The following is a 13,802-nucleotide window of genomic DNA, read 5'->3' on the forward strand; positions in this document are numbered from 1 at the left end:
ATTCTGAGCTTTGTTTATTAATCTTTTATTTCTTAATGTTGATATGAAATGTTCATTTAATGGCATTTTAACACACACTGGCCACTTACACTCATAGTTATTGGCACCTGGTGTGGTCTTCTTCTGCTGCTGTAGCCCTTCTGTTGTGTGTTCAGAGTTGGTCTTTTGCATACCTTGGGTGTAACGAGTGGTTGTTTGAGTTACTGTTGAATTTCTATGATTTCTAACCAGTCTGATCATTCTTCTCTGACACCAACCAAGCATTTTTGCCCACAGAACTGCTGCTCACTGGATATGTTCTCTCTTTCTGACTATTCTCTGTAAAAACCTAGAGATAGTTGTGGATGAAATTTTTAGTAGATCAGCCAGTTTCTGAAATACAGTTTATCTTGTACATGCCGACGTGCCTGAATGCATTCAGTGATCAACATGTTAGCTTAGCTGATTAGATATTTGTGCTAACAAGCAGGTAGACAGGTGTACCTAAAGTGGAAGGTGTTCCAGTTGTTTTCAGTGGGTCCGCCACACAACTTGAGTTTTGAAGACTCACATTTGCGCACTGACTCCATTCAAACGTGAAACTTCAAGATGAAGTCTGTTGATTCAAGAAATGCCTAACAGTAGTGCTGTCAGCTTCTTTTTTTGTTCCTCACTATTCCCCATAGGCAATGTCTTGTAACGAGTTTTGTGAATTTATGGAGCTGACATTCAGAATGGTGAAGAAATGTCCACTGTTCAGATCTAAGACATGTGCGTTTGTGTTTTATTGTGTTGTTCAGAAAAAAAGTACTTTATGTTAATTGTGCCATCTGTGTTTAATGTAGACCATTTATTTTATGTACTGTAGCCCGTCTTGAAACTTCACTCAACCATGCTGAGTCAGACTCAGGTAATGGGGCCCCAACTCGGACTTACTTGAGTGACTCTGTCTCTGACACGGGGGTCATGAGACTCGCATTCAGACTTGAATTTTTTGCCTAAATTTATTACAGCAGCTAATTGAGATCATTTAAGCAACAATGAAGTACCAGCGCTACGTGACTTTAATGGGTACAAATCAATGCCAAACAAAGCATGGTATAAATGGTATAAAAAAAGAAAACCTTGAATGGAAATTAAATGCAAATGATTTACTGTGTAAACTGAGAAAAACGAGCCTCGGAGACAATATTAATACATGAGAATAAGAGTAAAAATGTCATTATATTTTATGCTCAGCTCCACAAAAGCATGAAGTCAAATGTACCCTGGATTTAGCACGATTCCCACCGATGTCTGCTTCGGTTGATTGTGTCCAGAAGGGGACAAACCCTCAGCCATATTTTTCATATTTCTTTTCCTTTTTTCTCTTCTATTGTCTATTATATATTTGGCCTGTTGTTCATTTGAAAACATGTGCAAGCAGGTAGAGCACATGCTTTCACATCACAGCTACATACTGCCAGCAGACGCGCTGCCGATACATTAACTATACAGACATTTTCATCTCGAATTCATTTTCTGACAATAACATTTTGCATCTTAATATTTTACTTTTCATGTGTTTAAGAGGCAGACCATTCCTGCTTTCACCAAACCTCAAACTCCCATTTACACTGTAGACAAAGGTCAAGCAAGGAAGAGGGCCAGTGCAGCATATACAGTATTATCACTTGTTTAAGACAGTGAGACAGTTAACATGTTGAAACCAACAAACCCTAAGACCTTCGTTGTTTGATCTCTGAGGCAATGACCTCAGAGTGGTGTACAGAGGGCATTTTGGTTGAGACATACAAGAAATGGAAGTGTCACAGCTTAATGGGGATTGATAAATAATAGTGCTCTTTGGAACTCTTTTATATTCAGCATATTCCTTATGAACAAGACAGATTGGGTCTTTCTCAGAGGGAACACCCTCCCTATTTGAGGATTCCACGATATACAGAGGCCCAGGGCAGAAACTGACTCATGTGCACGTACATCTGGATTGGGGATGTTTCATCCATTAACCGAGGCATCTGAGGAACATTAATGAGCATGTGTGTAGATGCACTCACCCATCCAGTGTAATCATTTCACCAACTTTAAAATGTGAGAAAAGCTAGTTAGCGGTTTAGTGGCTGAAGTGAAGTTGAAGTGATGGCTTAAGGCTTTGGGACCTGTGTACTAAACAGCATGTGTACCAGTAATTGAACATCCTATAGTGGACAGCTGCACATGTGAGTATCATCGGTTTTTTTCCTTGCAAAAAACTTAATCTTTTTGCCCTAACCCTCATTTTAATAAAATAGTAAATCACATTTCTTTTCTTTTTTTTTAGCCATTTATACTGCTTTTCCAAACCCATGAACAGTATGGTTAAAAAAAAAAAAAAAACCTTGTTTTTATTATTTTCGTATGTCAAACTAAACTTTTTTGAATTGCCTCGGCTCTTAATGATGAAAGAACAGCAGAATGAAAAGCCTCACAGGAGGCGAGGAGACTGAATGAATTACACATCGGGGAGGCATCAGACAACTTACAGTGGAGAGATTAACAATAACTTCATAGCCGGTCTGACTTTAACAATGAGCTTATTCAGTGCCTTTGAATTTCTTCAATTTCTGTCCTATGCATCCTCGACTAGAACAGACCATTTGTAAATCTTGTTGTTTTTTTATTGCTTCCAGGTGTTCTTCTCATTTTATTTCCCTTTTCTGCTTCAGTTCATGTGCACTTCATGACGGTTCATCAAAGTAGATGTAGTGTTTACTGTCGATAAAACTGAACAAATATTTGTAAATAATGACAAGACCGCGTCTGATGTTCAGCAAAAAAACACAATAAGAATTTATACAATAAACCAAAGTTCGCTCTGCTCTTGACCCACTCTGTGACTTAAGATTAATTGTGTCCATTAAACCTATAAGTCCAGAGAAAGAGAAGACGAGAGAGAGAAAGACCTTTAAAAAGTAATAGCCATGACTTGGATGGTAGATGTTTAGCATCAAAGACAGAGCTCGCAGGATTCAAAAGTGTTTCCGGTGAGCCCACCGAGTCTAATTACTCACAATGCTGTGACATTAGTCTTCAAAGGACATGAAAAACGGGGCTCTTTTCACATGTCCATCAACTTTGTGTTGGACTTAATGTGCCTAAATGATTAACGAGAAGCTGAGCACATCATGGCCAAGGAAGTCTCTTTCCTCCAACAGATGACAGTGAGGAATGGTTCATCGTGCCCTCTGTGCTAATTATTTTGTGTGCGTTGAGTGCCTAATATTTTCCCATGAGTTATAATTACACAATACCGTGGATGCATTAAGAAAAACAATACGACAGGCCTGACATAGACCTAATGACATACTCTATAGCCCAGGCTGCCATGCACTTAATTTCAAGTGTATTAGTTTTCAATGTAGTACAAGGAAAACGGGACACAATGTCCACTGCACAAATGAACCCCTCTTTTATTAAACTCATTATAGCACAGCTTCTCTTGATACATATTTACATAAGGACACATTGACTCGAAAGCAATTTTCTCAACACAACTTGATTTATTTTAGCAGTCACTGAGCAATGGCTTTAATGACGATCCCTTATTTTAAAATGAGGTGATTACACTGTAGAGAGCTTAACATGTCAACAACATGATGGCTAATTGGAAAGTGTAATTAATCATTACATATGGAAAAGTAGTTTTTTTTCACCATGCACAGCTCAGAAAGGGCTGCAAAATAAGACATTTGCGATGGATCATGGGTTTTTATAAATAAAATAAAAATAAATGTCTTATTAACTTATTTAAGTAGGTGCTCTATGATATTTAAACCCCCCTGGTACTTGCAAAGTCAAAGGTCCAACACTTGAACTCCACTAATTGTTGCAATTGAGCTTGCACGTCAGCCAGTCAACATTGAAAAAATACATAATATCTGCATCAAATTAGTGATGAGTCCAGCCAGTGGCAGTGCTAGATCAATATTTTACCCCTTGATTATGAGCCTTTTTCTTGTCAGGACATTTTAAAAGGTTGTGAATATGATGGAAAAGTGTTCAAATGGGCTCTTCTTGTGAACACGGCAAACAGACCACATTTGAAACGCAGCATATTTCTATAAAGGCTCTGGCGTTTCCTGTGTTACTCAACTGCAACGGCTGGAAGGGCTACCAAAAACAGAGGCCCCAATAACAACACACAGAGAAGAAGTGTGATGTCCAGATACGTAAAACTCAAAACTACGTAACTAGAGACTATTAAACTCTACACTTTCAAATAGTAGTCTGTGTCAACCTCACATTTTGCCGTGCGTTAAATGACTGTATACCATACAGTATAGCCAAAATAAATTAATAACATATCACTGATATTGGCCTGATCTGAACATCAGTCTAAAAGCTGCACAGGTGGTCTAATTTGTGGGAATTAGTGACATCCAATAGTAAAACAGCAGATTGTAACAAACAAAAGACTAATTAACTATGTTAACTCCAATACTCAAATAAAATAAGGATTTGCCTAAAGTATATATAAAAGTACAACAGAGTAGTAGGACCACGACATGTCGACTTTAATCTCAACATTTTCCAACTTTTTTTTTTTTTCATGTATGGCCCTAATACTGAATCATATGGAAAAACCAAACGGTTTTAGACACATTCAACAACAATCTTACTTATGGATGTTATATTCCATTTATGCCACAATAAAAACGTCCTAAATGTTAGAAACTGCACATTTAAACCTTACATTAAGTCAATATTATGTAAAGCAGATGAATTATTTATCATAAGAGCATTCAAAACAAAATCAGATCAGTGCGTAGTTTCCTCCACCGTGTCTTTGACATTTCACACAGCCTGCAGCTCAGACCTCAGACCCTGTCTTCCAGATGATCTTGCAGCTTCAGTAGATTCTCAGTAGAATTCTGGGTTGAACACTGCTGCACTGTGGTCGACGCGCATTCACCGCTGGCGCACTCACCATTGGCTTATGGCTCATAGGGGCGTGCTTTGTTCTCGGCGAGTGGTCCGGGTGCTCGGCGGGGTGTTGTAGGGATGGCCGAGGGAAAGCGTACTTGGCACAGATCCCTCCTTTCAGTATAGACCGCAGTTTACATTAGGCAGCATCTTCTTTCGCCAGGGGGGATGAGCGTGTCACAAGTAGGTCTAGTTTTATAGCGGCTAGTGGATGCATGTTTAGCAATGCGATGAGGCCAGTGCACTTTGCAGGACTTGCGCTGCGCAGAGCCTCCGCGGAGCCCGCGACCTGTTGCTGCTGACAAGCCGGGGAAAGGGAGAGGGAGTTGGGGGAGCCGATCGGGAGAGACAGAGGGGTTACTGCCTTGGAGACGACTGTCCGGCTTTCTTCGCGCAGGAAATCATGCAGTTTGCAATCTGGCTGGTTGGACTAACGTGTCATCTGTCAGCACTTGTCCGCGACACTCAGCAACACCGGCTGCATCCGAAACAAGGTAGAAGTTTGCATTGGTTTATCAGAAAGAGTTGTCTGAGCAGAGGGATGCCGGGTGTAATCGTACAGTATGGGTTGTCAGTCTGCAGCGTTGACATTCATTCTTAATTCTGTCTTGCAACTGCTTTTCTTTTGCAGAAAGTTTCATCAAGCAGCTGTCATCGTACGAAATCATCACCCCGGTCCGCGTCAATGACTTCGGAGAATCATTCCCACACACGTTGCACTACAAACGGAGACGGAGAAGTTTAAATAGTCACAGTAATGACAATGCCGACGCGCTGTCGGGCGTGCGGGTTCACTACAGGGTCGATGCATTCGGGGAACAGTTTCATCTCAATCTGAGCGCAGACTCCAGCTTCATCGCTCCCTCGTACACGGTGACTCACTTGGGAGCGCAGCAGCGCAGCAACTCCACGGACTCCTACTTCCACGACCCGAGCGATATGCGCCACTGCTTTTTCCGCGGACACGTCAACGCCAAGAGCGCGTATCCTGCAGTCTTCAGCCTGTGCACTGGCCTTGTGAGTATTATTCCTTTTCCTCACATGTGAACGACTTGCATTCATGCGTTTCCCTCCACGACCAACAGCTTTAGTGAAGTTAAGTGTGTGATGAGTTATAAGAGTAATGTCACTGGGAAGGAGAGGATACTGATGATGATGATGCTCAGGATAAAATGACTTAGGCCCATGCGGTTATTTGCACAAATATGCATATACTACCCACACGTATCTTTGTATAAGTGTATAATCACTTTAAAATATTATATAATAAAAAAAATGTATTCTTGTAGCCTCAGAATACAGTGGCGTGCACAGGGGGGGAGAATGGGGGCCCTGTTGGACAACAACTCTGCCTTTTGAAGCATGCTAAAGGACCATCTAGAGTGGTACAAATATAAGGATATGTTGTGCCATTCAATTGTGTCCTCTAAAGCGAAAAATACATTTAAAACAAATATTGTTTCTAAAGGAGTGTCTTTGTCGTGGAGAAAGGTGATGCAGTGTCCTAAAAGATGCCCTTGCATCTTTGTTTCCTGTGGGTGCCCTAATGAAGTTCCCAACAGTCCCTACATGACAGTGTCCCAAAGGGTGTGTCCTTAGAGGACACGATATTCCGTGCTGTATAGAAAATGTCCGTCTCTGTGACAGGAAGTGATGCTGTGCTGTGAAGGATGTCCCTGTATACCTGTAGGAGAATGTGGGAAGTTTTCCCCAGAGCAGAAATGTGATGTTCACTCGGTGTCCTATTAGGATACATGTGTGGTTCTGTACAGGTGCCTCATTTAGAGCCCCCTTAGTGTCCAATTCATTTTCGCCCCTGCCCTTCCAAATGTCTGTGCACGTAATGTAAATCTTGTATATGTAAATGAAGGTATGGGGCTTGCATTATGGAGGCTGATAAACCCAATGCATAAACCAACAAAGAAGAAAGAGGAAATGGCCTAAAAAGCGACCATAGTTACCTGACGCAATTGGGGAAAGGGAGCTGTCTGACTATTAGGTGTCATTAATTCTTAGAGACTAGAACTTTAAAGCTACAGTGTGTATTTAAATGTAAATGCAAGCTTGTTGCATTCAGGTCATTGCCAAATCAGTACACGCAATGCCGATTCCTGTGTGATTCTCGCTATAACAATATTTTAAACTTGCGACATTACCGTGCGTTGCACACTGGGCGTGATTGTTTTTACATCACAACTGATGGAGGAGACAATAAAGAAGCACCACAGCCACTAGTAAAGCAAGATGGCTGTAACAGGTTGGAGTATGGCTTGAAGCGCAAAGAAGCACCCGTAAAAGTTTCAGGGTGGTTTTCAGAGGGATGGGGTGGTGCAAGATCACATAGGCATATGTCATATAGAGCCACCAACAGTGTTTTGGTAATTACTCTCAAAACCTGGAACAACATGCAGAATGCTACATATTGTTTGAATTTCTGAATGTGTGAAAATGAGCAGTGACAGGCACAAAAAATACAACTGACGGGGCTAAGCCCCCTTAAGCTCCCCCGTGGCACTGGATCTGAAGAGATACTAAAAACTCTGATCAGCTCCAACAAGGCTGATCTGTGTGTTAGACCACTGAGGAGAAGCTCCAACAGATAAAATCTTCATAATCACGTCGTGATTTACATCAGTAATTTGCTGCTTCAAGCTTCAAGTTTGTGTGATTATTATTTTTTTTTTTATGTTTTATTGAACATTTAACATCTTGATATTTGAGACTCTTCTGTCCAGGTATGGAAACTTGTTATGGGAGTTTTATTTCTCTTATGTCTTAATTGATTAATTGTGGGCCAATCACCAGCTGCACCTCCAGAAATGATTGTTCAGTCCCGGCTGTTTCTTTATCACATCCATAGATCTTGGGGGCTGTAATGGAAATATTGGGTAATAATGAGTTTACAGCCCTATTATACTATATGACGTGCTGACTCCTGTGCGACAGAATGTTAGAAGTGTTGAAGGGGATGACTTCATGGGTCACATAAGGTTACTGGTCCAGGGGCAGGGGTTTGACCTTAGTCGCGCCAGCAGGATTCTGCTGGACTGTGGGTGGTGGGAGTGTTTGGCTGGCCACTGCAACACAGTCACAGCCAGCCAAAGCCCTCGACTCCTCCTCCATGTCATAACTTTTATTAGTGACATAATCCTTATTTTAGATCGGTGCACTGTGTACAGTACCAGGATAGCATGGCACAGAGTAGGTGTCAGCTGCACTTTTTGGCTTTTTTTGAACCAGTGCATTCACAATGCATGTAGTGATTAACCCACTTTGGAAACTTGGCATAATGGTGTTTTTTTTTTTTAGATTGTGCTATGGACCATTTTTGTGTCTTTAATAAAGTCTGCAACAATGATCGTGGATTATCTAGTAGTGTGGTTAAAGGGATTGCCACAACTGTTTGTGTAGCAATTTAAGACATGAGGTATTATCAGGGTAATAAGCTTTTAATTGCCCCTCTGCCCAACTTTGATGTATGACTTGCTTATCCAAACATGTTTGCATCCTTTTTCAAGCCATCTTTGTTGCTTATCCGCATCATCACTCTTTGAGAATGACAGGACAATGGAGACAGCGCCAGAGGCTATTGGGTCATAAATGTGTCCGTATCTGATCACTGGGGCTTAATGGCCAGCCACATTTTGTTGGGATGAGGTCATTAAGGAATAATTTAGCTCTAAAACAAAGGGGTCATTCTAAAAAAAGCAGGTTCCCCTTTTGTCCAGAGTTGCTCAAAGCCATCCCCGGGGGGGATTGTGGGGGTCGCTGAGGAGCTTTTGGCCTTTTCAAAGTGAGCTGTGACGGGCAGAAAAGAGGAGAAAGGCTGTTAAAGAGGAGACAACTGCCAATGAAGGTAGTGGGAGACTTAAGGATTGCTCACACTGTGGGAAATGTTATTCCCCGAACAAGTTGACTCTCTCACTTCACTCACATAATAGAAGATGTGTGTTAAGTCACTCTTTCCTGGGAAATGAGGCTGTCCTCATCCCAGCACTGGTATCTCTGTGCAAAGATCGGACTCAGGACATTTTTATGTCCTGTTTAACTTTAAAGGTTAACTGCAACTGTGTGTTGCACTTGTGGATGACTCAGCAGCACCTATTGAATGTAAGTGTCTGTGGGATTTCATAAAATAAATGCATGCCAACAGTCATTCCATTCATGTCCTGAGGGGGACCTTGCTCCTAACAGGACTCCTTTACTTGTAAGGTCCATTTCAGCACCCAGTACTGAACAGCAACAATTGTGTCCCTTCAAACGTTTGCCAGATTTGCTGCTGAGCTTATGCTGGGAAACCCTAAAACTCTGCCCTTTCCATGGCCTAAACAGAGCATTTGTCTGTTCAGCCTTTGGGAACTTCAGAAAGGTTCAGCTTTAATTATCAAGTTAAACTTAGCTAACTACAGATACAGATCTATCAGGTGTTTTGTGATATAAATCATTCATTACATGTGGATCACTTCAACAAGAGTTAACACAGAATGTGAGGTTAAAAGTAAACATGTAGTATATAGTTAAATCATTCCTTTTAATACAACTGCACTTATTACCCGAAAATGAAAAGACTTAAGTGTTGAGCACTAGAGCCAGGGGACATTGTGCCACATTTAAACTCTGGAGTCTATTCCTTGCATTTGTTGATATTCTGTGTCAGCCATCAAGGCCTGAAGCACTGAAGAGGAAGTACAAGACATAGAGTATGTATGAGCTAACTAATCCGTCACTGTTCAAAAGGGTGAGAGGAAACGTGCACACACCGTTTCTACATGTTTTCCAATATCCGATTTGTACATTTTCCATTGCCAAATGTCCATCCCTTGCGGGGATGGCAGTGGAATAATGCTGCTGTAAAGATAACATTCCAGTGTCCAATATCGTGTGTAAGTGTGCGACTGAAATTACCATACAAACACCATTGTGCCTCATGGCAAGGTGAGCTAAGAAGCTTTTGTGAAGAACTGAGCTGCCAAATCAATATTAGCATTCCTCTGTCAGCAGCTCTGTCCACATATGATGATGTCACTCCTCCCAGTGTCAGGCTGTGAGGGGAAATTGTGTTTTCACAGCTATAACAAGCATTCTGAAATACTAGCTACTGCATAAATGTGTGAAAAGGCTTACTGCATAATGATGGTGTAAGTCCGCATCAAAATCACAGATAAAGGCATCGAAATTACCCTTAATTGTTGTTTGATTGTCATGGTTTCAGTTCCAACATTGACTGACAGTAAATTGGTGCAGATATACTATACTCTGACCTTTCTGAGTCAGCATGCTCTTGTCATGTGCACATGTCAAAATGAACAGATTGTTCAAAATCATGTGCACAACGGTGCTCTAGGGCAAAACAGAATGACTGCAATTAGACCACAACCTCTTTGGATGAACCTAAGCCGCCAGCACGTGCACACACACGCACACATACAATAAGGTTTGTCTAGCTGTTCTTCTTACGACCCTGCATTTGACTCTGAACAAATCAGAATCCCTAATCCATAACCAGGTAATGCTTATTCCTAACCTCAAGCTAACCACAATTTAAATCTTAGACCGAGACATAACAAGTTGATTAGAAATTAGGTTTTGCTTAATTAGGACTACTGGTCTGACAAGATCTGTATTTATGCCAAAAAGGGTTCTCAAGAGGTAGCAAACCTATGGAATCTAATTAATGACAACTTTCGTGTTTTCTTCTAGATTGGAACTTTTACAACACGACATGGTGAATATTTCTTGGAGCCTCTTTTAAATGCCGAGGGAAAGGAATACGATGAAGAGCACAACAAACCTCATCTCATCTACCGACACGAGAGGAAGAGGAACTTCTCGAAAACCAGCAACAACACAGAGCCCTGTGCTGCCTCAGGTAACAGACTGTGTAACTATACTGCCTGTAACCACTGTCTGAATTTTACCCACAAACATTTACCTCCTTGTGACCTGCATTCTCTTTGTGTCTCATGGCAATAAACACTGCCTAAAATGAAAATTATACTCAGTCACGATCTTTGGCTTGCAGGATACCCAAAAGATTTCGGCTCTGATTAAGGGGTGTTACTCAAAACTCCTCAATTTAATTAAGCACAGGCACCGTCTGTTGTTTTTTACTCACGTTCCACTGGAACATTCAATCCTGAAGCTGTGTCAGAAGCTCAGCTCATCTCTGCCAAGGAGGTTGTGTTTTTGGCTGTGCTTGTCTGTTTGTTTGTGAGCAGCATAACTCAAAATGTAAAGGATTTTGATGACATTTTCTTGGAAGGCAGGACAGCATAATTTGAATTTGGTGCTGATCCAGTTAAGGATCACCACTTAAGTGATTGACACTGTGGGAAACTGAGCGACCTTGGCTGAGGTTTGAACGCTGTGAGTGCTTTTTTTAGTCTTTTTTTTTTTTTTTAGTTTGCAGATGTAATGAAATGAACTGGAGAGGTTTTCTGCTTGAGAGGTTGCTTGAAAGTTCCTCCAATTTCATTTGACTTTTTATGGTTGAGGCCTTTGGGTGGTGGAGAGGCCCTCAAGAGAAAGCACGGCGACCTAGTGGAGTTCACCATGATCGGAGGCCTTTGAGTAGTCCTCGCCGGGGAGCTCCGTGGGCGGCCTTTGTTGTTGGATGCAATAAATCTTTTATGTACAGGCCACTTGATTTGCTTGTTGTCTGAACCCAGGCATTGTTGCTTGGTGGTGACCATTGTGTGTGGCGGCAGTTTAAAGAACTTGGACTGGCCCGATCGGCCAGGCCAGTACCCCCTTCATATGCTTTGCCCTTTCATTCACTCAGTCTGTGTGTGGTAAACAGAGGCTGAGAATCTCTCAGCTCTTTTAAACATACTCTCCCTTAAGAACTAGATAAGTGTTGGCTTGGTGAGTGACCCTTGACTTCTCATATACTAAGAATATCCAGAGTCATTCAATTACATTTATGCAAGTTATTTTGTCGTTTTTTAGTACTTTATCATAGTGATATATCTAGACCTTTGAAATCTTAACATAAATTATAAGCCTATACAAAATTTTGAATGAATACATTATATCCAATGTACAGCATAAGACAGTAGGGAGATACATGTGTATATGACACATGTAGGGCTTCATCAAAGGGCAGCAGGTAAACAATGAGCAGGAGGATTAAAAGAAGCTGGCAGGGTTGGTGTTGGGACTATGAGGTGTCCCAGGCTGTGTCTCTTCAGTTTTATCAGATAGGCCCCTCTTCAGATGCAGTGATAAATTGACTCTTTGAAGGCCTCACCGAGCCAAGTCCAACAGCCCTGTAGTACACGCTGCTACTAGCAGGTTAGCTATAAACACTGGCTTGGCACGTGTCCTGCTGCTTGCAAAATACTTGTAGTTGTGGGTTCTGGTTATGGATGTGGACATTTGACTCCTGGCTTTTGGATGTATGGACATTTCTTTAGGGGGATGTGTAGCTCTGTGCTGTGATCTTATCTCCGTAGGCACTTTATAGTTTGGCTTACTTGAAGCACTTACTTACTTCTAGCTCCTGTTTGTACCCAAATGTTGAAATGCACTTATTGTAAGTCGCTTTGGATAAAAGTGTCTGCTAAATGACATGTAATGTAGGCCTTCCTTCCTCTTTACTACTGTACTGTTTCTTAGTGGTCCTCATCAGTCTAAATCAGCTGCTAAATGTTTCTTCTTCTTTCGGCTTCTCCCTTTCACGGATCATCTGCTTCCATCTTACCCTATCCCCTGTGTCCTCTTCTGTTACACCAAATGTCCTGCTAAATATAGGGCTCCTAATGTGCTGGGAGAGAAAAAGTGTAGAAAAACAGGTCCATCAAGTAGAATTATTGTTAGCTGAGGAATCACGACCTGGATCTTGTAGGACAAACATTTTGACTGTGCACTTAAGGCTTAAATTTGTACCAGTTTGTATTAAGTGGCAACCTACTGGGACATCACTTGGTTTGTGAATACCCAATTTGAAGCCTTGAAGTTAAACTTTTTTGCCAGCACCACATTTGGTTTTTAAAACCAGAAGAAACCATATTGGAAAAGTAGGAGTGAACCTGACCAAGAGCTCGTCCACTGCACATCCACTTAAACCTGCAACCAGGTGTAGCTGTTAATCACATGGTGTCCATGCCCGATACATGTTGTGCTTTATTGTCTATTTTACTCATAATGGAGCCATAATTTACAAATGGGCAGTATGGTGTATCGCAGAAGACTTGCAACTAGGAACTGAGACCATAAACTCCTCAGAAAAGGTTTACTGACATACTGCACTTACTAACTGACTGCTTTTTGCCACCAGTGGAGTTGATCCCTGATGATGTTTAAAATGAATAGACCTTTCAGACACTTGGTCTCAATATCCTGACTGGAAATCAATGTTAATACAATCAAATACATTTTGTTTGATTCAGCAAAGGTTGAAGAGCAACTTGTGTAAGAGGATTCACAGGGTTACAGTGAAACAAAGCTGATCAACAACTTGTAGAATAATAGATATCCTTTTCAGGTATAACTTGGTTTTAGTAGCTGTAAAACAATTCTGTCAGTGTCTTATGGTCATCTAAGATTTCTTTCTCCACTTAATGTTCATGTGAAGAGAGGCTTTGTGTTCAAATGGAAAGTGCTGATGGGTTTGACATGTTTTGGAATTTGAAGAGGTTTGCAGGTTTAGCGGCCTTGAAGGTTCAAGCAAATGAAAATGCTTAATTACAATGACTTCAATCTGCTGGCCAGGCTGCCCTCCCCTTCTCTTTGTTGGACCCTAGTAGGAAAGGTCTTATTTGAAAATGACAAAAGATGAAAGAAGCTGTGTTTTATCATACCGATCTCCAGGAAACAAAATGTGCATCAGTGGAAAGATACAGGACTCTTGGTGAGATAAG

General features: G+C 41.2%; 1 protein-coding gene across 1 annotated transcript in view; it reads left to right on the forward strand.

Annotated features, from left to right (window-relative positions):
* The first annotated feature begins 5,007 nt into the window (after window positions 1-5,007).
* LOC131469641 (A disintegrin and metalloproteinase with thrombospondin motifs 20) overlaps window positions 5,008-13,802 on the forward strand; it is a 75,189-nt gene continuing 66,394 nt past the window's right edge. The window contains exons 1-3 of the mRNA XM_058644852.1: window positions 5,008-5,435; window positions 5,573-5,958; window positions 10,642-10,810. Of these exons, the coding sequence (XP_058500835.1) occupies window positions 5,345-5,435; window positions 5,573-5,958; window positions 10,642-10,810 (646 nt within the window). The 5' untranslated portion in view covers window positions 5,008-5,344. The remainder of the gene's footprint in view (window positions 5,436-5,572; window positions 5,959-10,641; window positions 10,811-13,802) is intronic.

The sequence above is a fragment of the Solea solea genome, chromosome 12 (assembly GCF_958295425.1).
Source record: "Solea solea chromosome 12, fSolSol10.1, whole genome shotgun sequence".
In the NCBI taxonomy this organism is placed as follows: Eukaryota; Metazoa; Chordata; class Actinopteri; order Pleuronectiformes; family Soleidae; genus Solea; species Solea solea.